Raw genomic sequence first — 26,620 nt, 5'->3', positions numbered from 1 at the left:
TACGGTAGCTCAATTTTATAAAAGGAATAATCATGATAACTAAAAGAGAAGCTTCCAAATACAGAACAATAAAAGTGCAATATTCTATAGAAATACAAACGCTAAAAAATATGTAAATAAAATATGAATTGCAGTAAAATGTACATAATGGAAGGCTGTAGGATAATTATTAGATTATGTGTATATTTTGTAATAGTAATTTTGAATTTTATAATAAACAAATTATATAAATCGAGATAATAGTTACCTTCTTTAGTTGTGAATCATTTATGAATCATTTATGGCCGCATTTTTAGGAAATACATTATCTGAGGTCATGATTATGATTATCCGAAGCAAATAACTTAGGAATTTTCTTTGTAATTAGACTTGATGAATAGAATTTTAATAATATTATAGATAGATAGATTATAGATTAAAATTTCAACCCGACAGAATTTGAATAATTTATGAATTTTAAAGAAGAATGAAAAAAATACCTAATTAAATAAATATTTGTAAGTTTATATGTATTTTCTCTATTATGCACTTACATTTTCATATGATATCCTATTAAATATTTTAAAAATAAATATTCAATATTATATGATTTTTTTTGGGAAATTTTCAAAATTGATTAAAAATTAGATTTAATACTAATGTAATTAACGTAACCACATGTTTACGTAACTTAAAAATTTAAAAGTGTGAATATCATAAGGACATTTTTATATGTATATTAATTAATCTAATTGTATCTAAAATAAAAATAAATCATGATTCTATTTTTAGGAGAGTCGAAGAGTAGTTTATAGAAAAAATATACTATCATTTCCTATATGAAATTTGAGTAATTTTATATAATTAAATTGAATTCATATTATTTATCCTCCTTAAAAAAAGTTATTTATATAATCAGTAAAATATACTAAAAATATATTCTTTTTAAAATTGGAGCATTCTCAGCCCTCCCCAATTTCGGATTATTATACAATCAGAAAATTTCATTTTTTTAATTAATAATAATTATATTTAAATTATAAAACGTTTGTTTTCTAAAAAGTTTTCTGTTTCCCTTGCGAGACGACATCTAACTTTCAAAGTAAAGTTTTTTTTTTTTTCCTTAAATTCAGTCGTCATGTCGTTTCTAAAAACCTTATATTCAATCAGCTCTCGGATATGAGCAAATCAAAGTTTTAATTTAAGACATTTTTTTTATTGAACTTTTCTTTTTTACTACAGGGTGCTAATCCCTAACATGGTCAAGCCGTCAAGTGACCTTTTGTACAGAGACATCATTTAATTGAAAAAACCCAATATTTAAAATGAGAAAACCCAATATTTAATTGAAAAAACTCAATTTTTTTCCTCATAATATTTTTTTAGTTTTTCATATTTTTTTATCAGTTTAATAAATCTTCACGTTTTTATATAGCCGTCAAAATGTTCTTTGTTGTCAACTTCTCCTAGCACCTACATGGCGCCACATGGGCCAATCATGCCTAATCAACTAAGGGAGCCATAGAATTTCGATACGTGGTAGCTGACGCATAAAATATTTGACACCTCAACTACACTAAATTCATATCATAAAATCGAACCGATTTGGATCCAGGCCACGGTCGAACCGGGCCGGTCCGATTTAATTTTTATAATTTATAAATATTTATTAAATAATTTAATTTTTTAAAAATAATTCCTGTTTATTTTAAACATTATAAAAAATTATTTTAAAAAAATTAAAATTAATTTTACAGTTTAAAATTTTAATTAAAATTAATTTTAAATAAATAAATAAAATTTCTATCTTTTTATTAATAATTTAAATTTTAATAAAAGTTAATTTTAAAGTACTGTAATTAAGAAATAAAAATGATTATTTTAAAATTACTCTCTTAAATGAGAGAAATGTTATTCCATCCGACTCGTTTTTGTTCGAAATGAAATATACATTTACTATTTTACCCTTTAACACTCCATTCGACATTGAGCTTCCTTTTTAACCCTTCCACGAGCAAAGTTGTCAAAGACGTGAATTGACACGTAAAACCAGACGTTTTTACATTTTTACATGGCCAAATTTACAATAAAAATATCAATAGACCAAAACGTTTTAAATTTTATAAAAAAATAATTTTTAAAGTGGTTAAAATTAAAATAATAAAATGGATTATTTTGAAAATTTCTCTCTTTATAATAATTTTAAAAAATATTAAATATTTTTTAATTATTTATTAATTTATAGAAAAATTTATAAACAATTTTTTTATAAAATACGATTAATTAATAATAATAAATATTTAAAAGATAAATTCAATAAATTTAATAATTTATTAAAAAAATAAAAAAATTGAACGAGGCCAAATTATTTATCAAATATGATTAATTACTTAATTATAATAATGAAAATTTAAAATAAATATTTATAATTTATAAAAGATTGAAAAAATATTAATTTTTTTTAAAATATGATTAGACTGAACCGACTGGATTGACTTGAACCAGACCGCATTGGTTCGTTCTCGAATCGGACCGAATCGGTTCGATTTTGTTATATGGATTAAGTGTGGTTGACGTGTCAAGTTTTTGAAGCGTCAGCTGCCACGAGTCGAAATTCTATGTCTCCTTTAGCTGACTTGGCATGAGTTGGCGCCACGCGGTGCCATGTAGGTGCCACATGGGAGAAGTCGACAGCAGATGGACCATTTTGACAGTTATATGAAAACGTGAAGGTTTATTAGACTAATAGAAAGACGTGAGAGACTTAAAAAATTATTATGATAAAACATGAGGACTAAAAGTTGGGTTTTCTCTTATTTATGATCAAACTCGTTCATGCTTGCAATGCAACGGTTGGTTAGATATACTATTTTTCATATCCTTTTTCATATGTTTGTTTTCTCTGTTCCTCAATATTTGATCTCTTTTGTGTTTAATTTTTGTTATTGTTTTTATACTGGTTCATTCTATTCATTTTTTGAAAAAAAATGAATTAGCAATCTATATTATTTGATTTTTATGAGTCGTTTATTTCCTTAATTGAAATAAACACGAGAATTAGAAAGACCTTGATCATGAAAGGGTTGAAACTCGGTGACAAATCTAAAAATTAGAAATAAGATGGATTAACTCTTGAAAAAATACAGTGAAAAATATTTCATTATTATTAATCTCTTTTATTCAATTGTATTATTTTTTCGGACGTTTCAAATTTAACGATTTCCAATGATCGTAATTTGTTAAAACATAAATTTTAAAGGATTTATATGTCAACATGGCAAATAATGTTTGATTATACTATTGTATTAATTTAATTATAGGGTTAAGATATTCGTAACTTTTGTGTGTAATACACTACAGTATTGTATCAAGATTGAAATACTTATAACATTAAGATTTTATGACCATTAAGAACTATACGTGCTATAAGTTCAAAAGAAGGCTAATTGATTTTCATGATTTTTGTCTAGGCATATGTTTAAGCCGGTTAAAATGATGAAGCAATATTCTATTAAATTGGTATAGATCAGTGCTATATTGACAAAATATTTTAGTTTAATTTAAACTTAAAATGATGTGGAAATTTCATAGAAAAGAAAGGAAATATGAACTTCTAATCTATTTGATGTAATCTTTTCTCTTGAATTAGATTTGTTACAATGATTTGTTTTTGCTTGCATGTTTGAAGTCATATTTTTAGTTTAGTTTAAGCTTAAAATGATGTGGAAATTTCATTAAAAAGAAAAAAATATCAACTTCTAATCTATTTGGTGTATTCTTTTTTCTCTTGAATTTGATTTGTTACAATGATTTACTTGCATGTTTGAATTCAATAATGATGATGAAAAAAAATAAGAAAAGATAAAGATCAAATAGACTTTAATTAAAGATAAGATAATTATGGTGTTAGATATTATCACTCCTTTTTAATTCCATAAATAATTTAACCTCCCTCTAATTTTATAAAATAATATATTATCACCTCCTTTCGTTAGTTTTTTCAGTTAGTTGATCTAATTTTGACTGTTAATTTTTGAAAAATATTATTTTATTTTTTATATAATTTTATTTATGATTTTAATCTTATAATATATATTAAAAAATTACTGACCTATACATAATTAAATTTGAAATTATAAAATTATCAATTAATTTATTATAAGTCATGACTTCATAAAAAATAAAATTAAACTTCATTCACTACTTAAATTTTACTTAATATATATAAAATCTATAATCATATATATATATAATTATGATTTAATTATAATTTTTAAAAATTAATGATTAAAGTAGTATTATACTTATTATTTAACTATAATTATAGTTATAATTATTTATTATTATTATTTAGATGGAAAATGATAAATAAATGTATATTTATATAATTAGTTATTATTATTATTATTTAGATTTATAAGGAAAAAGTAGTATTTTCACAAAGTTAACAGTCAAAATTAGTTCAACTAAGTGAAAATTTTACTGGAAGGGGATGATAATATATTATTTTATAAAAAAAGAGAGGTTAAATTAATTATGGAACTAAAATGAGGGTAATCCTATATTAAGTCTAACTTGAGAGGTTAATATATTTCAACTATCTTTTAATTTAGTATTACTTTGAGTAGAAAGAGTTTTTAATTACTTGAACATTTTATAATATTTATTCCAAAGTCTTTTAATTTAGTATTGTTGATATCATGTACATTTTGTAGAGTGTAATGTGCTATGAGCTTATGGGCCTACAATAACCTATAAAATCATATGCTCCCCCATTCCATAATGGTTGTACAAAACTCATTTTCACACAAATTATGAAAATGATTGAATTTATATGCTTTGACTACATTATCCCTATACATAATTAATTATTACTTCCATTACAATACTTTATTGTCATTCAAAATTATAGCACAAAGGATAATATAGTTAAAATTTGTGTTGTTTTTTTAGATGGACAACCATTTTAAACAAAAGTGATTTTTGGACAACCATTATGGAATGGAGGGAGTATTGCATTTCTTGAAAAGAATCTTAATCTTCAATATTTTAAAAATCATTCTCCAATTTTTTAAGTATTAGTCATTGATTTTGAACCGATATATATATATATATATCTTTATTGTTTTAAAGTGAAATCGTATTATGGGGGAATATAGATCACTCGACAGATTTATGTAATGGGACGAGACTCATCGTGACAAGATTAAAAACGTGAGTCCTAGAAGTTAAGGTCATGCAATTGAAGGCTCAAGTGCTGGCATGAAGGTGTTGATCTCACAATTGACACTAACCCCATCCGACACTGGGCTACCCTTCAAATTCTCGAGGAGACGGTTTTCAATAATCGTGGCTTTTTCCATGAACATGAATAAAAGTAAAGGATAATTGTTAAACCATATGGGGTATATTTAAAGAAGCCACCTTCAACCACAGACAATTATATTATAATTGTTGTATCTAGAGTAACTAATCGATTTGGTCTGAAAATTTTGATTTGTGATAAAGATGTATCTGTTAAAAAAAGTACAATCGGTATTTGTTCAAGGAAGTCTTCCCTCCAGTAGATGACCACATACAATGAGCAACATCTTGCTTCTTTGATGTTTCGTTTAAATCTTATATGTACTGTCAATTAATTAATCCAAGACATTGAGGTGTCTCGCATGATCAATAATGTAACGTCTGCGACCCACGATTATTTTCTTAATTGAAGTTGAGCTAAGTATTTGCATAAATAATTTTTAAATTGATTTCTCTATCGGTAACTATAACGTCCGTAAACCAATATAGATTTAATCATAGAGTACATAGACCGATTAGATAATTTATATAATAAGTCGCATAATGAATTTGGAAATTTCGGTAGTATTAATAATCGCTATAGTTAAAAAATACTTATCGACACAAATAAATTCTGAATCACATTTATCTTTATACTTGTTAATTAAGTAAGTAATTACATAAACCATTTTACACTCACTCATGAAACATTTTAGTCATTCTGTCAAATTAGTACATGTACATTAACTGCCAAATCTTTAGGGCAACTTCCAATCACTAGTCAACACCTCCTTCACCGGATTTTACCTTGTCAGACACAACATTAAGCAGACATATTTTCAACATTATACAGCCCAACTTCCAATCACTTCCTAATTGTCAAAAAGGCTAGGGAGACAACATATGAAGCAACCTATAGACTTAGTAAATACACCGAAAGTTCAGCACGCCAAAGACCAGAATAAATAAGTGATTACTTGAAGACAGATTGCAGTGACAGGATTCAATACTCAATTCGGTTTCAATACACTATCTCAATCCAAAATAAACACAAGTTTAGTATACGATCAACAAAGAAAATGCAATCTAAACTCAATCCTTTATACAACCCAGTCATTAAACTTCAACACTCAAACTAAACCTAAATTATAGAGAAATCAGAACAAAAGAACAGAGAATCTCAAAATACTAAATCTACTGCCTGACGGAAAAATAGAGAAACGGAATTTTTGAAAAAAAAAATCCTAGACTATCTGATTTCTTCTTACCCACGTACCAGAAAAGCTTCATAATTGTCCCGGAAGCACAGAGTTGACCCGAGTCACGCCGATTCCGACCGAGTTTGTAGAGAAGGGAGCATCCGCGACGATGACGAAGCCACCACGATCCCGGAAACGACGATCTTAAGCCGTTGACCGACGAACCGAATCTTCAAGTAAGCTTCCCGACCACTTTACCTTGCCAATTAACATGAAAACGACATTAGAATACTCAGGAAACAACGGGGAACAACATATATTAAAATCAAATCAAAACCCTAAATTTTAGTTCTTAGTCACCGAACCTCAAAAACGAAATTAAGGGAAAGATAAGCGAAATTAAAGGAAACAAACCCTAGAATCGTCGTCTACGTGTCGAGGAGATCAATGATCGACCTTGGATCGGTCGATTTGGGTGCCGGAAAACTCGAGCTCGCCGGAGCGAGAGAGAGACGAAACTAGATCGGGGAAGAAAGGAAGCAGAAAGGAAAATGATTGAACCGACCGGTTCAGTCTTGTTTTATACTTTGTTTTAGTATTAAATGACTACTTTGTCCCTCATTTTTTAAAGTAATCATAGAATTACCAACACGTCAGAAAATAGACCAAGGATATAATTGACATTTCACGTTTAAACCATCGGTTCAAGCCGAATCAATTCGGTTCAGTGCAGAATCAGTCTCCCAACCCTAAACTGAAATCCTAAACTAGATTTTTAAATCTTTCGAACCTATTAAAATCAATTCTATTGGGTCCGAACCTATCAAATTTTTACAGTAATTATTATTAATTATTTGGAACCTGATTATGTTAAAATTTGGTCAAAATGATTTATGGATTTTAAAATTAAAATAATAGGTTCAATTAGATAATAATTCTATGTTTGTAATTGAATTTATTTAATTAATTCAAGGTACAATTGAACTAAACTAATATCAGAATAATTATGTTTAAAATAAAATTTCATGTTTAGGCAATTTTAAGAATATTTATTTTCAAATAAGTATTTTCATGAGAGATTAATTAATAATCAACTTCTGACTAATTAGGTTAATTGGATAATCTAATCGTAATTAAAGGGCATACATTGTTTTATTGATTAATGGAGTTTATAAAGTTTTAAAAAGTATTTATTAGTAGAAATAATTTTTTTTCAAGATAAATAGATAATTAAATTATCTTTATAATTAATTAGATGCTAGAGAAACCTAATTTTTCCTTATGAGTTAAATTGATAAATCATTAATTTAAAATTCATAATTATCATCTTAATTATGCGAGTAGAAATTTAACAAGTAAGACGTACGAATCTCATGTATCATTCTTTATTTCGACGTCATTAGTTTAGAATTACGGTTAACAAATTATTGATGTCATTAAGTCGGTAATTCACGCAGATCGAGACGAGACGTAATATCTAACGGCGAATTAACATCAAACTTTCCAAGTATTCAAAATTTATTTATCATGTAGATTCGATAGTTATTAACGTTTGTATCGATTTCAGACAAAATCACGCAAGCTACTCTACGGAGGACGAACACGAATACACGACTTCAACGACTGTGAGTTTTATTGTAATTACATGTATATACTTGATGAATGCTTTAGATTACTATGCCATACTATGCCATACATATTATTCATGCATGATTTATGATTTTACGATTTTCAAGATATGACATAGTTACTTTGAAAACTAAATAGCCGTAGATGGCCTGGAGACCTTCAAAATATAAACTCGGATTTTAATCATTTATAATTAATATTCTGTTATTCATGCATTATATATATAATTATGGAATAAATATATATATATAAACTATATAAAAACCTTCCGTTACTCATGATTTTATACTCGCGTAGTACCAGGTCCAACTAGGTGACCCCTTAGTTTAGGTCTGCGCAGATGGTACGCCATCATTAGATATTGGCCTCATGTCTAGTATGGTTATCGTTATGTGTTCGAATACCCCATGGTAGGCAGGAGACACTAAGATAGTCTGGCCACTATAGTAGTGCCTCCCCTGATTTTCGCAGATATGGGTTCATAAATAAATATACAGGTATAGAAGCATGATTATACATCACGTTAAATATATATTCATAAAATATATATTCCAGCATGATTATACAACACGTAAATTATATATTTATAAAATATATATTCTATTAATATATCATCTAATCATCATAAATTATTTTATGATTTATGCATAAATATCTTTGAATAAACATTTCTTAATTTCATGATTACAGATATCAGTTCAGTAATTCACTCCAGATTTTATTCGATATATGAAAACATAATGTTTTTATAATAACTCTCACTAAGCGAAAACTTACAATTTCCCAAAAACATATTTATATTTTCTCCAGGATAGGCAAACAAGATAAGCTCGGGCTACGAGGCATAAGTAGGGTTCCACTTCCGCATATCAAGTCAGGTCCACGTCATGCACAGGTACAAACAGGGCACCGATCTCCATCCTCGCAAGTAGGGTCGGGAGCGGGCGTCTCAAATAACGCGGTAAAATAAAAATGGATGTTGAACGGACATTTGAGAACGGATAGTTCGGTTACCCATTTCTTCGAACAAGTAAATGTTTAACGATTATTTTGGCGATGAGAGCCACTAAACATCTACTTGGTTCTTATTTTAATTTCATCTCTTTTCTATAACTCTTATGTGAATTTTGTAAGAAAATCGAACGTATTTGACGCTATGAAACTTTCTTAAACTTTTCATCATTCAAATAAATTGTTAACAATTTAAAATTATTTATCAAAAAAGTTACATTCAAATTTACTTTATACCCGTGCGTCTCGGACGGGTCTCAAATTCTAATTAATCAAATAAAGTATTCATAACATATTTGTATTGTGTAGGGGCGGAATCAGGATTTAAAATTAGGATGGGTCGAAAAATATTATCCAAGTTTAAGTCGCACCGCGAAATTTTTTGAATCGATATTTTATATTCATATCTAAAGATAATTTTAGCATTATTATTTAGGAAATGTAATTTTTGTATGATAAAATCAATTGTGTTAAAATGTCGTACATATATAGGGAATAAAAGGGCAAGAAAAAAATGAAAAAAATTGATATGCCATTGAGAAATTGGCATTTACATAAAGAAGAAGATTAAAAAAAATGTCTCACCCAATATTTATGCTGTAAAGCTTTTGAAAAGAATCTTATGAAGATTTGATTTATTGTATACGCACAATATTTATCAAAAAATATATAAAAATAGAATAAAATGAGATAATATACAAAATTAAGCATAAAATAGAGATGGAAACCAAGCATCATCGACCATCAAACTCTCCAAAGTAGGACGGCCACTCTACCATTCCAACTATACTTCCGTTTATGTTCACAAACAGCACATTATTTTATTTATTGTCTATCTAAGTCTAATAAGTTTGTACCATCAAAAAATTAAGTTTATACCTCAACCTATATATACTAACCTATATATATACTTGAAATAATTCCGAAAACTTATATACGCCGTGGTCCACCCTGATCTTAGGATGGGTCCGTTTTTAATATTGTGAACGCATACAATTGGTTTTTTTCTTAGAATAATTAAGAATAATAAATAGTGGATAAATAATTGTATTATTTAAATAAAAAATATTATGCTATCTAAGGATATTTATGTAACATATGAATCAAAGCTCATGCAAAACATCATCACATGGATTGCCAAGCTGGAATGTTTTAACGATCAAGATTAGAGGGATTGGATAATCAAAATCGATGACATGTAGAGATCATCGCTTGAGATTAAAAGTCTCTTCTCCAAACAAAGACTTAACCAAAGAAGCAGCAATCAATTTAAAAAAAGAAAACTGGATCAATATGCTTAAAAGGAAAACTAAACACAATTACAATGTTTGTGGATAAAGTATTCTTTTGTCATAATATATTAGGAAACAAAATATGCTCATATGTTCAGAAATTTATATATATGGGAACTAATTAAAATTATGTTTGATTTTGCCGATTGAGTAACGAACAAAGCAAAGAAGTGATGTCCAAGGAAGACATGCTTATAAATATTAGAAGAATTACTGCAGGGCCATTTTGCACAAACAACCAACGTTAAGATATTGGACGAGTGTCGAGTACCGACTCTACTCCTTCCTTTTGTTTGTTGTCATAGGTTACTTAATATTAAGGGGCTGGAAAAAACAAGAGTGACGAGAGTACTAGCTAGTCTCTGATTTAGTTAAGTTAAAGGGGTCCTAAAAATAGGTCGGATAGCCTAGGTCTAACATTACTTAGGAGATCTCTTGAATTAGAAGTTGAGTTGTGCGGGTTGTGCACATAGCTCCTAGGATATTCAGGAGTTTATCTCCCATCATTGTAAGAAACTCTCACTTGGCCTTTTGCCCGTAAATCAGGTGTTCATTAACACACCAAACTACACAATAAATAAATGATCAAGTGTTTGCATTAAATCTTTCGTATTTATCTCTTGTTTTCTTGTAAAGTTGTTTAATCTATTTTGTGTCAAACAACCAACAACGATTATATGCTCCAACTGTTCGATCTTAATCTAAGTGAGAACTTTTCTACCCATCAAATCACGTTTTTGCAATATTGATTGAATCTATATCAATTTAGGATTGTTTATGTATCCGCCATCTGTAACAATTGGTCGAGTAGTTACTCGTTGAGGTGTTATTTTATCGTTCAAATCAAATCTACACAAACAGAGCAATATCCATCGTTTGATTTGTTAATAAGTCTTTAAACCTCACCACCAGTCTCGAGAGACTTATCGTTTGTACGTCAGTGTTGAATCAGTTTAACTCCAATAGTTATAACTGATTCATTTATATAGTCTCAAAGCACAAACGCGATTATCTTATTGAGACGTTCGTCGTTAACAGTTCATCGCACCGACTGCACGCAAGATCTTTAGATCACCAGATCTATAGATTCATACATTCTTAACTGTTGCAGACGTATCTCATTCGGTATCAACTTAACTAATTCAAATCTAAAGACTCTATTTCAGTATCAACTCAACTGAATCAGACCATAAGAAAAGATACTGGTTCAGTTACTCCTTAATTGATTCGGTCATGAAGACACTAGTTCAATATCATTTTAACTGAACTAATCCATCATCGTATCCCGCCAAGTCACAAGTTTCACCATCATCCAAAGGAGTGACTTAGGCGTCATCAGTTTACCAGACTAAGGTACATCAGCAGAACATAGACAAAGTTCTGTAAGTTCTGGTTCAATTCCTACTGAACTATCTCTTTACTGTTTACTGCACTTAGTCTATCTTTAGATTATAAACTGATTGTTGGTACATGTTCATTTGCTACTGACCAAGTACTTGTTTATCTTTCATAGTTTATTGTACTTTGAGTTACCTTTAGATTAGTAGTTATAAACTGTGTTAGTTCTTACCGTACTATTACATTACAGTTCATTATTCTTAGAATTATATTTAAATTGTTAACTGTAATCTGTTTTGATAATACTGGTTCATCACCTGCTGCTGTTAGAATCTAGTTTAAGAATATGATTATCGTATATGTGTTTAATTTATTCTTAAGTAGATCATTTGTACATCTAATCAATCATTTTGATAAAACTGAGATAAGATATAAGTGATTATTCGATTAGATTTCAATTGTATCTCGTTGAGTTGTCACATTAGGTGACTTGATCGAAAAGAATTAGGGCTATCAAATTTCGATTTGAGCCTCCCTATTTATATTGCTTGAAATAAACCTTATCCATATTATAGTGTAACTCCTTGTAGTCAATCAGATACTTCGTTCGAATTTGAAATTTGTTCGGACTATATCTCATCTTACTCCATGCAAGACCAATATTTCACTTCAACCTTAAAATCATGACTTATTGTTGAATCATTCTTAAAGTCTTATAGTTGAATCCTCCTTCAAGCCGTAGTAGTTGAATCTTCCTCCAAATATTAAGATTGAATCCAAAAAGGATTCTAACTTTGCTCTACGAAGCCAAATCAAATTTCTATATTCTAAAGGCTTTTCATCGACCATCTATTTTTACATTCTAAACTACCGAGGCACATTTATGCTTTGGCTAAGCAGTGCTTGGGCCAAGTGACGAACGGGACAAATGATTCATGGATTGGACTATGTATAAATTAGGGGTAGAATCAGGATTAAAAATTTGATTGGGCCGAAAAAATTTACTTACAAGACCGTGACCAACTATAAACCTTGGCCAACTCAAGACCATGACCGACTCAAGACCATGGCCAACTCTAGACCTTTGTCATCTCAAGACCATCAACAACTCTAGACCATGACTAGAACAAGGTCATACCTACAGTCATGGATAATTAAGTCTATTCATGATCCAAATCGCAAACAAATTAGGTGAAGAAAATTGACTCTTCATCAAATATTTAGTCCTAATCTTAATTTTTTTAATTTTTTTTCTCATACGTGGCAACACTAATCATCAAAATTTCGTTGTAGTTTTCTTATATTTATGATTTAATAGATATAATATCAAATCATGATATTTGATATTAATATTATTGACCTATCCTCGAATATCCGTTGACTAGTCGATATATTTTGTGTCACAATATAATTGGTCGTCAAATTTCAAACTGGATCGTTAATCTGAAAGCTCGCAAGTGTGTTTATATGTAAACATTGCCGGACAGTGAAGGGGACAAAGCCCAATTGAAATCTCAACTTTTTTTTTTTAATGGTGAAACTCTGAATTCATTTGATCACCTAAATCCTAATAAGAGGGTGCGTTTACTTGTGGACAGTGCTTTTGGGTGGAATAGTAGTTTTAAGTTCTAGAGAAGTTCTAGAGTTCCCTAGGTCAAGTAGTAATTACTTTATACGTCCAAGATCAGATAATTTCAAAGAAAATAGAAAATAATCATATCCACAGATCAATATATATGCTATTTTTTTGTCCTAAATTAAATATGAATATTTACATACAATTAAATATAAATATTACATACAATTAGAGAGAAGTAGTAATACGTTAAAGTTTGGATTATATGCTGTTTCTGAATCAGTGAGTGATTAATGAATACATATTTTTCAGATAATGGAATTCGACTCTTTTCTTTTTACTTTTAAGATAAGATATAAGATGATAAAATAAGAATAGAGAGATGATGCATGCATTTCCTCTGCCATTCCGGATAGAGAAGTTGGGTGGTAGTCAGAAATTTTCATTAAATTTCAACTGTTCAATTTTACTAAGTTTGGATCAGCAAAATTGGTCCCACCTATCATTGTCTTCTCACTTTCACCTTCAATGTATGACCTTATCTATATTACTTTACTTACAATCTATAGTATAGTATATGTGATTATTTATGAACCGTTTTTTTCTTTGATGGTAAAAATGTGATGAAGAAAAGTGGTCGACAGCTACAGAGATGATGTCTTTTTCTTGTAAACAAAAGAGTTGAACACACGTGTGGATGGATCACAAACAGCCAAATTGCAATAACTTTATTGTATTTCTTTAGACATTGATTGTAACACCTTACTATTTATTGGTCTTTTTTTCCTATCATTGTGTAAGCATTTGCAGGTATGGTCTCTTTCCCAATGTTTTCTCAGCCATTATACCAGATATGCAGAAACCCATTAATTAGTGTATCTTTTGTTAGGTTTGCAGATGATCACAACATTTAATTAGTTAAGAGTCGCAACAGTTGGTAAAACACATATAATTCATACACTTGATTATTTATCAACTCTGAAGACGTATAAAGATGATACTTCTGTAATTAGGTTTTCGATGGTAATGTGAAAATTTATACACTTAGGTCTCGCATGGAACGCTAGATAAGTTTCAACGGATTGCTACAAGACTATCTTATAGTGACAAATAGTTACAACGCAGATGTATTAATGGTAAAATTTATATTATCCGTTGTTGCAATTGGTATATTATCTGTTGTTGCAATTGGTATGTGGAATCGTGATTTTTCAGAAATCAAATTCTTTTATTAGGTTAGAACAAGAAAAAAGCATCAAACTTCTTTAGGATTCTATAAATTTGCTTAATAATTTAACATCCTAATGCAAGCTATTAAGATGATTAGGCCGATAAATTAATTTTATGTTGTGGGGTAGGCGGTCCTACCGACCAATGGTCCGACGGATTATTTTTTTTCTAATGCTGCCAGTTTTACTCGAACGATCATAATTTGAGCCAGAATATATTCAACTGATTTGATTATTGCGAGAACTAGAAGATAAGGCTACATGAAGCCTACAAAGGGATCTAATACTAAATGCTTCCAAAATCAATACATGCAAATTTCAAATGATTTCTCCAGAAAACCAGTGATTGTGACTCGTTTAGTGACATATTATTGATCAATCTGGTTAAGCAATGTTTTATCGAATTTGATATGATTGATTACATGTTTTTTACGTAGTTCATATCATTCTCAACCGGTTTTTTACTTCAAAAAATCAAAGATTGTTCTTCTCTACGAGTGTTGTCTCCGAAAACAAGAGTTGATTGGACTTTAACTTATCAATTCCATTTTTCTTTTTTATTCATATATACTCCCTCGTCTCTGATCAAGTGCCATTTTTTCTATATAATTTATATAGAAAATGTGATATTTATTTAGAGAGGTATGAGCCAATTCTACCGGCTATATACAAACTAATAACAAATTAAATATATAGTATAGTATATGATTGAAGAATTAAGATGGTGTCTCACAACAAACTGTTTCGATCCTTGGTAGCTAGGGGCACATGTATGATCATAAATGCGAGAGACAAAACCAGAAGCAGAGGAACAGTTCCAAAATTTAATTTTATAACTCTGTGCCTTTCTATCTTTCACAGAACTCATTGCTTCTACTTACAGTATTATATGTCTCCTTATTGTCCCCCCCCTTAACATTAGCTTTTGTCTCTCCCGGTCAACGTGGCTTCCTTTTAACCTTTGACTCTTAATAATTAATAAATTAATTAAACCCCTCCAATTCATGCATCAAATATTCAAAATCAAAGTTTCGATTGATTGATTGGCTTCTTTATATGTACATTAACATACCCCTCTCTGTATTGTAGGGTCATATTTTGTTATAGTATGTATTGCCCTATCCATGCGTGTTCACTGATTTATTGACAAAAAGTTTGGGAAAATGTCTGGTAGCTATACAATTATATAAACAAAATAAGGAAATTAGTATATATTGACAATTAATTAAACCATCTTTTGAGACTCACCTACATGCATGAATCCACATTTACTAGTTCCAAACAAAACTAAATTGCACTATTAATGGGAAGATGTAAACATGGATTTATGATAATTAAGCACTTGTTTGTTATTAGGACATTATACTTAAAAAGATTTTCAAATGTATATAATTTTGTTCACACTTGGAGATTTTTCAAATAGAGATTAGAGATTCAATATACTTGGTGAGCATTTTGTTTTGTGTCTTTAAATATAGTTTCTAGTGTGCATAGATTGTTGGAGAGTTCGTTGCGCGATTGAAGCCATTAAAGAAGTAAAAGTCCGACTGTTTGAGAAGATGGAGGGGCTGTTTTCAAGACTGCAGAAAATAAAAGGACCAAACTGCAAAATTTCAGTTTTATAGGGACTAAACTATCAAAAATGCTGCAAAGTTTCTGCAGATTGGGATTAACGGTTGAGATTGAGGGAGTGGTGCCCAAGGAACTTATATATAACTATTAATTGAATAAAAATGCTAAAATTATGTGATTGGCTCTTTGTAAAAGTGAAAGTGAGGTTTTTTTTTTTTTAATAAATAGAAGCTTGTAATCGAAAATGAAGATACTGAAAAAATCTGAATTTCAAAAATCTTTCATAATGTAGATTGTTGGGTAAAAACGTTTTTATTTTTCTGTTTTAGTAAGGAATAAATTCGGTTTGATAGTAGTATAGCTAGTTTAGCTCTTAGTTTCGTGTTTTAATCAAAATCCTCATCTTTTCTCTTCAAAGTAGCCATATCATAACACCATAATCATCACAAAGTCTCTGTTTTCGTTTCTACAAACCCAAAAATCGTGTTTTGTGTGCAAAGGCTTTGCTTTTCATAATAAACAGGGACCTAAATGCAACTTTTAAAACTTTTATACATGAATATCATCTTCTTTATAAAATTAGGGACCAAACAATCATTTTTAGATACCTTGCTAAGAGATCCATTTATTCCTCTTGTTAGGAGATTTGGGTCTCTAAGATTTCTTATAGTGGCATCAAGAGCTTTAGCTTTTCGATTTTTGACCTGTCAAACATGGATCTACCAGTTAGTTTCTCAGGTAATGGATCCAATTTTATTAAGTTCTTAGGTGAAGATTTCGATGTGTGGTCTATATTAGCTGTAGATGTATTAGAGAGAGTTGGCTGCTTAGAGATTGTGAGAGATGGAATTAAAAAATTACCAGTTGGAGTTAGTATGGAGCAATTAAGTGAGGATGATAGGAGAGATAAAAATTTACAGATAGAGAAGGATAAGAAAACTCAAGTTTGGTTGAAAAGTGCAGATAGAGAAGGATAAAAAAAACTCAAGTTTGGTTGAAAAGTGCGGTAAAAATGTTTGTGTTAAAAAATATAATAGGCTGTACTAGTGCTAAAGAGATATGGGATATCTTGAAATTTGAGTATGAGGGTAGTGTTCTGACAAGAAAGATAAAAGGAAAGAGGGCAGAAAAGCTATATTGAGAGTTTAAGATGAAGGATGAGAAATCTGTGAGTGAGACTAGGTCTAGGTTTATGAAAATTCTGCAGAAGATGAAAAACTACAATATAGCCGTTAGCAACGAGAGGCAGATAGAAAAACTGTTTGATAGCATTCCTATGAGATTTGAGACAACAATTTCACCTCTGAATAAGGAGTTTGAGAAGGAACCTGAATCTATTAGCTTAGAGGAAGTGTTTAATGCCTTGAAGATTCATGAAAATAGATATGGGGTAAAATATGAGAGAGAAGAAGTGGTAGCTGCATTTAGAGGAGAAAGATTCAGGCACCAACAGATTCCACCAATCATGATTTCAAAGAATGAGTTTCAGGCAAGTTTAGAAGTTAATGCTGGTAATTCTCAAGCTGTCAGCCAAGTTCAAGTGTAGCCAATCCAATCTTAGAGTGTTGCAGGACAAGTACACACCAACAACTGCCTCAAACTTATTATCTGCATTAAAATCAACCATTCCAACCTCAAACTCATCAGAACCAAACTTATCAAGCTTCACCATATCAGCAAAAGTCTCAGATTCACAACTATCAGCAAAACTTGCTTCAGAATCAATCTAATCAGTAGGGTTATCATCCTTGGAGGCTTAGAAACAATGGGAGAAGAGGATATAATAATCAAGGGTCAAGGAATTCAAACTGGGGAAGCTTTTCTGAATGAAAATACTGTAAAAAGCACAATCATCCTGAAGCTAGCTATTTTTGGCATGAAGTTGCAGTCTACAACTATTGTGGAAAGAAAGGTCATGTGGACATAATGTGCTATAGCAAGTGGTGTGATGAGCAGCAAAATCCAATGAGCAAAAACTATGGAAGAAACTCTCCAGTGCATCCATTGTTGAGGTAAAACAACAACAACTATCAGCATCCTAGTTAGAATGCTAATTTCACCCCCACTTAGATCATCACAGGGTCAATCTGCAGCTCACCAATATCAGGCAAATTATGTCTTTGGACCCGTGATTCCACAAACAACACATTGGCAAGCATTAGTTAATCAGTTGGCTTATCCTGCAGTATAACCTGCAATAGATTATTCTCAAGTGCCACAAATTGCTTATCATTAGCAAAACCAAATCAGTCCTAGAGCTGCATCAAATTCTACACCGACACAGTCCAACACTTCAAATTCCATGAGTCCAAAAACTCAGGAAGCTAGCAGTTCACAAGCTGGACAGAATTCTATAAATTGAGGAGGAGTTAAAGAGAGTGCTTTTGTTGTTGATGGATGTTTTGTATCTAGGAATAAGGAGAAAGACAATGTGTGGATAGTTGATAATGGTTATTCTAATCACATGACTAAGAATGATAATAGTAGAATGGAGAATCTGTGTAGTTAAGTTTGGAAATGGAGAATCTGTGTCTATTGAAGGAAAGAGAATAGTAGAATTATAAACTAAGTTTGGAAAATCTGTGTTAGAAGATGTTTATTTCATTCATGAGTTAGATCAGAATTTGATTAGCATAGGACAACTCTTAGAGAAGAAGTATGATGTGTATTTTGAGGATAGTGAGTGTATGATATTCAATCCAGAAAGGAGGTTAGTTCATAGGATTCTATAAGTGAATAGGATGTTTAAATTGAGAATGGAGGATATTAAAAGAGCTTTCTATATTGGAACATTGACTGAAACAACTTAGTTATGGCATAAAAGGCTCGGACATGCAAACTTAGATAGAATTATGGCATTACAGAAGAAGGAAGTGGTGAAGAGAATTCCAAAATTGTGTTTTAGAATGAAGTATGTGTGTGAACCATGTGAAAAAGGAAAGAGTCACAGGGCAAGTTTTCCTTCAAGCAACTGAGAACAACAGAAAAACTTCAAATTGTTAATACAAATGTCTGTGGTCCTATTGATATGCCTTCAATTGCAGGAAACAGATACTATGTGGAATTTATTGATGATTTCACAAGATATTCCTGGATATACTTTATAAAGATAATAGATTAAGTGTTTGGAATATTCAAAAGATAGAGAGTTCAAGCTGACTCTGAGACAGACTGTAAGATTAGGCGTTTGAGAAGTGATAGATGTGTTGAGTACATTTCAAAGGAGATGAGGGACTACTATGGAAGAGAAGGCATTTTCCAGCAAATGACAGTTCCATACTGTCTAGAACAAAATGGTGTTTCAGAAAGAAAAAATAAAACTATTGTAGAAATGGCCAAGTAAATGATGTTTGCCATGAGTGTTCCAAAAAAATTCTGGACTGAAACATGTTATGCAGCTGTTTATGTCCAGAACAGGTTGCAGACCAAAGCTTTCAAGGATAAAACACCCTTTGAATCTCTTTTTGGTTATAAACCAATTGTTCATCACCTGAGAGTGTTTGGTTACATTGCCTATGCCCATATTCCATAACAGAGAAGAAAAAACATGCCAGAAAAGACAATTAAAGGGGTTATGATGAATTATAGCTCAGGAGAATTCAAGGTTATAGAATATTTGATCCTACTACAGAGAAAATGATCATATCCACAAGTGTTAGATTTGATGAATAAAGTGAATAGAAATGGGAGGAACCTACTGTGAGAGAACCAGGAAAAATGTTATATGAGATACCAATACAACCATTTATTTTAGAGATTCTGAGTGATAACTCATCAGATGATGAGGGATCACTAGTTTTTTTTAATGAGTTTGTTCATTTTGATGCAGGTAACTCAAATAATATTGTTCAAATCTCAGGAGGAGACAATGATGATCAAATTCCACCATTGGAGCCATTGAATTTAGGAGAAGAAATAGGAAATGAAACTGGAGGAGATTCCATAAGTTCTGGAGCTGATTCTAGAGTACAAATGGAGAATGAAAATGCAAATGAAACAATTCCAGAAGATATGCCATTTGAACCCATGAAGAGTTTCCAGTCAATCTATAATAGAGCTCAACCAGCACCAATGCCAGATTTAATGGAGTTTCGAGGAAGTGCAGAAGAAGCCATGGCAGTTAGTATGGAGCCTAGAACCTACAAACAAGCTAAGAAGTCACTTGAATGGATTCAAGTAATGAAAGAAGAATGAGAGGTAATCACAAATAATGGAACATAGATCTTGATAGACAAGCCAGAGGATGTGAAGGTAATTGACACTAAATGGGTGTTTAGAATTAAGTTGAATGCTGATGGAACTGTTAATAGACACAAAGCTAGAGTGGTAGTCCGGAGGTACAAATAGGAATATGGTATTGACTATGAGGAGACATTTGCACCAGTAGCTAGGCTTGATACAATTAAGATGTTGTTAGCATTAGCTATAAATAATGGCTGAAAGGTTCATCAGATGGATGTCAAGTCTACATTCTTGAATGGAATTCTGGAAGAAGATGTTTATGTTCAACAACCTGAAGGTTTCATTGTCTTAAGAGAAGAGAAGAAGGTTTACAAGCTTGCAAAAGATCTATATGGGTTAAAGCAAGCTCCTAGAGCTTGGTATTCCAGAATCAACTCTTACTTGCTACAAAATAATTTTCTGAAAAGTGAAAGTGAGCCAACACTTTACATCAAGAATCAAGGAGGAGCAAAGATCATTGTGTCACTCTTTGTGGATGATTTATTGATCATTGGAACCAATACAGAAGTAATAGAAGGATTCAAAGAGATGATGAAAGCTGAGTTTCAAATGACAGACTTAGAAGAGATGAAATACTTTCTTGGATTGGAGATTGAACAAGGAGAAGCCGGGATTTTCATTCATCAAAGAAAATATGATGCGGATATGTTCGAAAAATACAGAATGAAGGACTATAATGGGATCTCTACTCCTATGAAAAATCAACTCAAATTGGAGCCCACAAAGATTGGAGAGGAGTTTGATTCATCTCTCTATAGAAGCATGATTGGTTCATTAATGTATCTTTGTGCATCAAGGTCTGATATTGCTTGTTCAGTCAATATGATGGCAGTTTCAGTGCTAATCCCTCCAAAACTCATGATGTCTATTTCAAAAGAATACTTAGGTATGTCAAATACAACATCAATCTTGGCATTTGGTTTAAGAAAGGTGGAACTGGATAACTTCTTGTCTTCAGTAATGCTAGTTATGCTATGAGAGAAAATTGTAGAAGCAGAAGTGGATACTGTTGTAGTTTTGATAGTGGAATTTTCAGTTGGAGCTTCAGGAATCAAAGTGTCGTTGCACAATCCACAACAGAAGTAAAATTCATAACAGTTAATCATGCAGCAAGACAAGTTGTGTGGCTAAAGATAGCTATGTCAGACATTGGAGAGTTGAAAGAAAGCTGTGTGAAGACTTTCTGTGATTCAAGTTCTGCAATTATAATAGCAGAAAATCCAGACAACCATTCAAGATCAAAGCACATTCTGATGAAATATAACTTTATCAAAAATTTGGTTAAAAACAAACAAGTGAAAATGGTCTTCTGTAGAACTCAATATCAGTTAGCTAATATTTTCACTAATTCTCTACAAAAATGGAGATTTGATGCCTTGATCAACCTGATTAGATTATCTCGAGTAACTTGAAATTTTTAAAGGAAAGCTAGCTATAGCAAAGAAAGAAAAGATGAAAGCAAAAGGCAACAATCTTGCAGAAGAAGAAACAACGCTTGAAGAAGAAGAAAGCCGCAAAAAGGATGATGATCTCGACGAATCTGACCGGGAAGATGATCATGAGGCTGGTTATGAAGATTTTGAAGGTGGAAGAATCAAAACAATGCATTGGAATGCTGAATAGGTAAAAAGAAAATTAATTCTGCAAAAAGGATGAAACTGCACATCGTAAAAATTTCAAGGACCTTGGTATAACTACTGCAAACTTTGAGGGTCCGACTGAAGAAAACAAAGACGGCATTCCACCGGCCAGACGATGAATTTGTGAAGGTCAAGCGACCGTGGAACAAACTCAGGGAAGTATCGGGAGCAGTGGCATACCCTTCAATTGCCTCGCAAATTAGCCATTTGGAAAACCCCAATTTGATTAGGGTTTTATCTTTATTGTTCATGTCTAAATTTTAATTTTTATAGTAATGAATAATATTAGTTAATTTGACAATATGGGTAGTTTCGTTTAGTTGCTATGAAGCAGTTTGCAAGTTTAATTTGGTCTGACATGATCTGGAATCTATAATGTGTGCTCGAATTGCTAACTATGAACTTGAATTGGGGCTTTTCATTAAAAGTTGTTGCAGTTGGATTTCTTGATTTGAAATTGTTAAGGAAGGTCCATTGATGATGTCTGAATGTTAAACTTGGAATTCTAAAACTTGTTTGAAGATCATATTGGCGAGATGCTCTATTTTTTCAATTTAGTCAAGTTTGCATTAACATCATTTTAGAAGGTTGTTTTTGTCAATTTAAGTTTTGTTCAAGTTAGTAGAATTATGTTGAAGGTGTTCAAATGCTGTTGTGTGATTGATCAATCCTAGAACAGAATTCAAGCAAAAAGTCAACAAAAATGGTGTCTTTGTCGATTTGGAGAAAACGATGATTTAGCTGTAATTTTTACTTCTGTTACAGTGTTAAGGACTCGAAAACACATTGTGGATTACTCTAAGGTGATAATACAAGATGAGGTCACGAGAAGATTCAAAGAAGAGATCGTGCAAAAAGAAAACCATTTCTAGTTTTTGCTTTCTGCTTTTGGTTTTCTAGTTTTTGCAGAAAATCCAGCTTGTAATTCATTTTTTTTATTTTAAGGTCAGCTAGGTTAAACATTTGAACACCTATATAAAGGCTCGTTGTAATCGTTTTCATTTTTAAGAATGGTATGAAGTAATTTTGAAATCGCCATTTTCATCTTATTTTTCTCAGTTTAAAAGCTTGGTTGCATTGGTTGAGTGAACCTTAGTTTTCCGATCACCCAAATTAGATTTTTAAGTCCCAAACACTTTAGATACCTACACTAAATTTAGATTTAAGTTAGAATCAAATAAACATGGAGGATATGATCATAGTTTTTGTTTTAATGCATTTGTATTTTTAGTCTTTAAATTCTTCTGCAAATTGCTCTGTGTTTTCTGTGGTGTTGTTTCAGTGTTGCTTTCGACTGAATCTCGAGCTTGCCGTCGATCGGTAGCTCAAGATTCATGTAACATAGACGACTTTTGGTTTCTTTACTATAAAAAGACTAGCTAATTTTAGGAGACAAATATGAAAACGAAACATGCTCCTAACAAATGACGAAGATATAAATCGTACGACGTAATTGAGTACATATAATATTCTGTGTATACATAGAGATTGGTCCAATAAATAAACGAATATGAAATAGTACTAATTCAATATTTTCATTTCAAACACCTTATTAATTTATTTTCATGGAATACACTTTCTTAATTTCTGTAGAAGGATAGAAAAAACTGATAATTTCATTCATATATTTCATTCGTATATTTCATATATGTAATAGTATAATGCACTGTGAATGGGAGAGATTAAATAGCACATAAAAAAAAAAAACTCTACAACGATATAAAGTGCACAAAAATTAAAGCCCTTAAAAAATTGATTTTTCTTTTTCTTTTTTTTAATCAGTTGTCCTGTTTATGTGGCTCCCATGAAGGAGTTTTTTGGCTGAAAAACTTTCCTAACACCATAGAATCCAATATCCGTAAACTTTCCTGAGATTTAATGCACCTTGGAGTTTTATATTGATTCACAGATGAACCCTGCGAGAGACAAAAATCCATCACCATATCAAAAGCTCCATGTTTGACAACTCTAATCTCTAATGCACCAATAGACTTATCCTTTCTCCTGCATCTCCTGTAAACAGAATCTAGACCTTGTTCAACTTTGAAGCAGCATTCTTCCATTGTAGCGTCATCGAGCTTTACGTCGTTTCCGGCCTTATCGATAACTTCCCAGAACAGTACATAATGGCCTGGAATTGATGACGTGTCTGCATAGCTTGTGTATTCCGTGAGGAGGAATCCTAGTGGCTCGATTAGGCTCTTTGCTTGTGTAACAGCGTTGAGAAGATCCTCTTCGTTGGTTTTGTCAGTATCAATACTTAGAACAACATTTCTTCTGTGCACGAACTTGAATTCAGGAGTGTTGTTGTGGAAACCGGTTGCCATTAGAATGTCTCCAACTCTGTATCTGTATAGCCCTGAAAAATTAAATAAAACGACTCAAGTTAAAGTTAAAAATGCGATTAGAATGTCTCTAACTCTCAGGAATTTCATATTCTCTAACAACAATTAAGTGTCCATTAAAATGATGTCGACAATATTTTAAAATGCCTAAACAATCTTACCTGTATATGTTGTGACCACAAGCTCATAGTAACGTCCAGGTTTCACATCAACAAGATCAACAGTCTCCAAATTTTCCATATCTTCGCAATGGTTATTAGTCGACACGCAATTGTTTCCCGGAATTTCTTGGGTGATTTCTCGATTTTCATCTTCTTCCAACGGTAAGAACTCGAAATAGGCCATATTGGGGATTAAAGTGTAAGACACATCAGCAGGGTTGCTAAGTGGCTTAAAATTGATCCCAAAGAAAGATTCAGAAGAACCATACATTGTCGAAACTAGAGGAACGCCACCGCTATAAAATTCCAGTGTATGAATATATTGAGCCATCGAACCAGTCACAATAACCTCAATATACTTTGTTCTAGGCCAAAGTCTCTTAACAATCCCTTCCCATGATTTCCCACCACATTCGTTCTCGATCAAATCGGCAAGTTTAGGATTCTGTCCACTTAGGATTCTAGAAACAGAATTCCTACAACCTTGGTCTGTGATCCAGTCAGTAATTTGACCCGTCCTGATATTTAAACACATTTCTTGCCAGTAATTCTCTAGGAATTTGATGGCTCGTAGGAATGCGGAGGCGAAAACTGCGCCGACGCGTAGAACTTGTTCCCGTTGGACTAATCCGCAGAGTAATTGACAGAACATACTCTGTTTGCTGTCATGACATAAGATAGTTTCATCAGGGCTCGTGTAGAGACTATATTTGTTGAAAGCCCGGTTCCTGAAGTGACTGCTCTTGTAATAGCTAGTTAAAACTGGTCTGGCCATTAACCCGGAAGGAGTTGGAATTTCCGGTTTGGTAAATAACAGGTACATTGCTTTACCTTGGTCCAAACCATCCACATACCTGAAAATAGCATATATATGTAATTCATAAGAAGCCTAGGAAATGAATTTGATGATCATAAATAATTCATAAAGAACATAAAATTAAATTAAGAGACTACTGTTAGATAGTGGAATAAAGTCTTAGCCTTCACTCTTCAGGTATATATATATATATTTAATAATAGAAATTAATTTCCATTACCCAGCCAAATTCACTGTTACATTCATTTTAAATTTTTTTATGAGTAGAGATTTATATTCTCACTTGTTCATCACAGGCACTTGCAGATTATAGAAGAAAGTTTTCCTATCCAAATCTTCTGCAGTTGAAGGCATCATCTTAGGCTTGCCTCCAGAAGTTCCCGAGCTGTAAATTCGGAAACAATTTTTTTTTTTTTTTTTGAGTTATTCATGAGAGAGTAGATTAAATTAAAAATTAGCTACACAAGTAAGAAATTTCATTTGGTACCTGGTGAGAAGCTCAGTGATGGGTTGAGATAAAAGGATATTATCCGATGATTCGTCATTGGCGATTCTCTGAATATAAGGTTTAATATCTTCGTAATTGACAACAGGAACGTTCTTCTTGAAGTTTTCTTTGTCGACAGAATGGCCATGGAGAAACCTCTTCAAGTATTCCGTTTCTGAATTTCGTGTCAGGATTTCTTCCAACACTTGTTGCTGAATTGTGCTTGCATTTGAGGTGAGATCCTCCAAAAGCTTTATACCAGCTTCTTTGTCATTAGGATCAAAACTTGACATCATTTTTAGGAAACTTAATTTTTTACTTAGGAGCTTTTGGCTGCTCTAGCTCTCTAATATTATTATTAACACCTGATCATGCCTTATATTTAAAGTGCCTCTTCTGTCTCTCTCTTGAATGTGCAATAGTCTAAGCTTGGAGGTCCTACACACGTGCCCATGTCTACAACAATTTCCTGATTTTAGAAATTAGACATTTTATCAAAATATCATAAACTGTTTCTATTTCACTATACTAGTTAAATTTATTTCTCAATAAATTAAAATTCATGGTGAAATCCAGTATGCACTTAACGACTTTTGTTATCCAACCTAGCTTTTCATGCATAATTATGACAGGCTTGGTCAGAGACGTTATTAATTATTTCAATCATTGAATCCAATCAGCTATTTTGACTGTGATTTTCCCTTATTATTTCTATAAAATACTACTGTAATATAAACTGGATAATGGGGTAAAAAAAATTCCAGGAAAATCTCTTTAAACTAAAAAAATTGTCAAATGTACAACCAACTTTATGCAATTT

At 31.5% G+C, this 26,620-nt stretch overlaps 1 protein-coding gene across 1 annotated transcript; it reads right to left on the bottom strand.

The window, feature by feature from the left end:
• Positions 1 to 23,768: 23,768 nt before the first annotated feature.
• Positions 23,769 to 26,096, bottom strand: LOC139882667 (indole-3-acetic acid-amido synthetase GH3.17-like). Its single transcript, XM_071866945.1, has 4 exons — positions 25,801 to 26,096; positions 25,597 to 25,698; positions 24,497 to 25,350; positions 23,769 to 24,349 (listed from the first exon to the last, which is right to left on the bottom strand). Exons 1-4 carry the CDS (start codon positions 26,094 to 26,096, stop codon positions 23,769 to 23,771), a joined length of 1,833 nt encoding a protein of 610 aa, XP_071723046.1.
• Positions 26,097 to 26,620: the final 524 nt, after the last annotated feature.

This window comes from Rutidosis leptorrhynchoides, unplaced genomic scaffold (genome assembly GCF_046630445.1).
Source record: "Rutidosis leptorrhynchoides isolate AG116_Rl617_1_P2 unplaced genomic scaffold, CSIRO_AGI_Rlap_v1 contig298, whole genome shotgun sequence".
Taxonomy (NCBI): Eukaryota; Viridiplantae; Streptophyta; class Magnoliopsida; order Asterales; family Asteraceae; genus Rutidosis; species Rutidosis leptorrhynchoides.
This window is presented reverse-complemented; position numbering and strand designations above follow the sequence as displayed.

Coding starts and splice junctions, on each gene's coding strand:
- LOC139882667 (XM_071866945.1), bottom strand. CDS start 26,096: ATGATGTCAAGTTTTGATCCTAATGACAAAGAAGCTGGTATAAAGCTT. Junction 25,699..25,800: donor ATCACTGAGCTTCTCACCAG/GTACCAAATGAA, acceptor CCGAATTTACAG/CTCGGGAACTTCTGGAGGCA. Junction 25,351..25,596: donor CAAGTGCCTGTGATGAACAA/GTGAGAATATAA, acceptor TGCTATTTTCAG/GTATGTGGATGGTTTGGACC.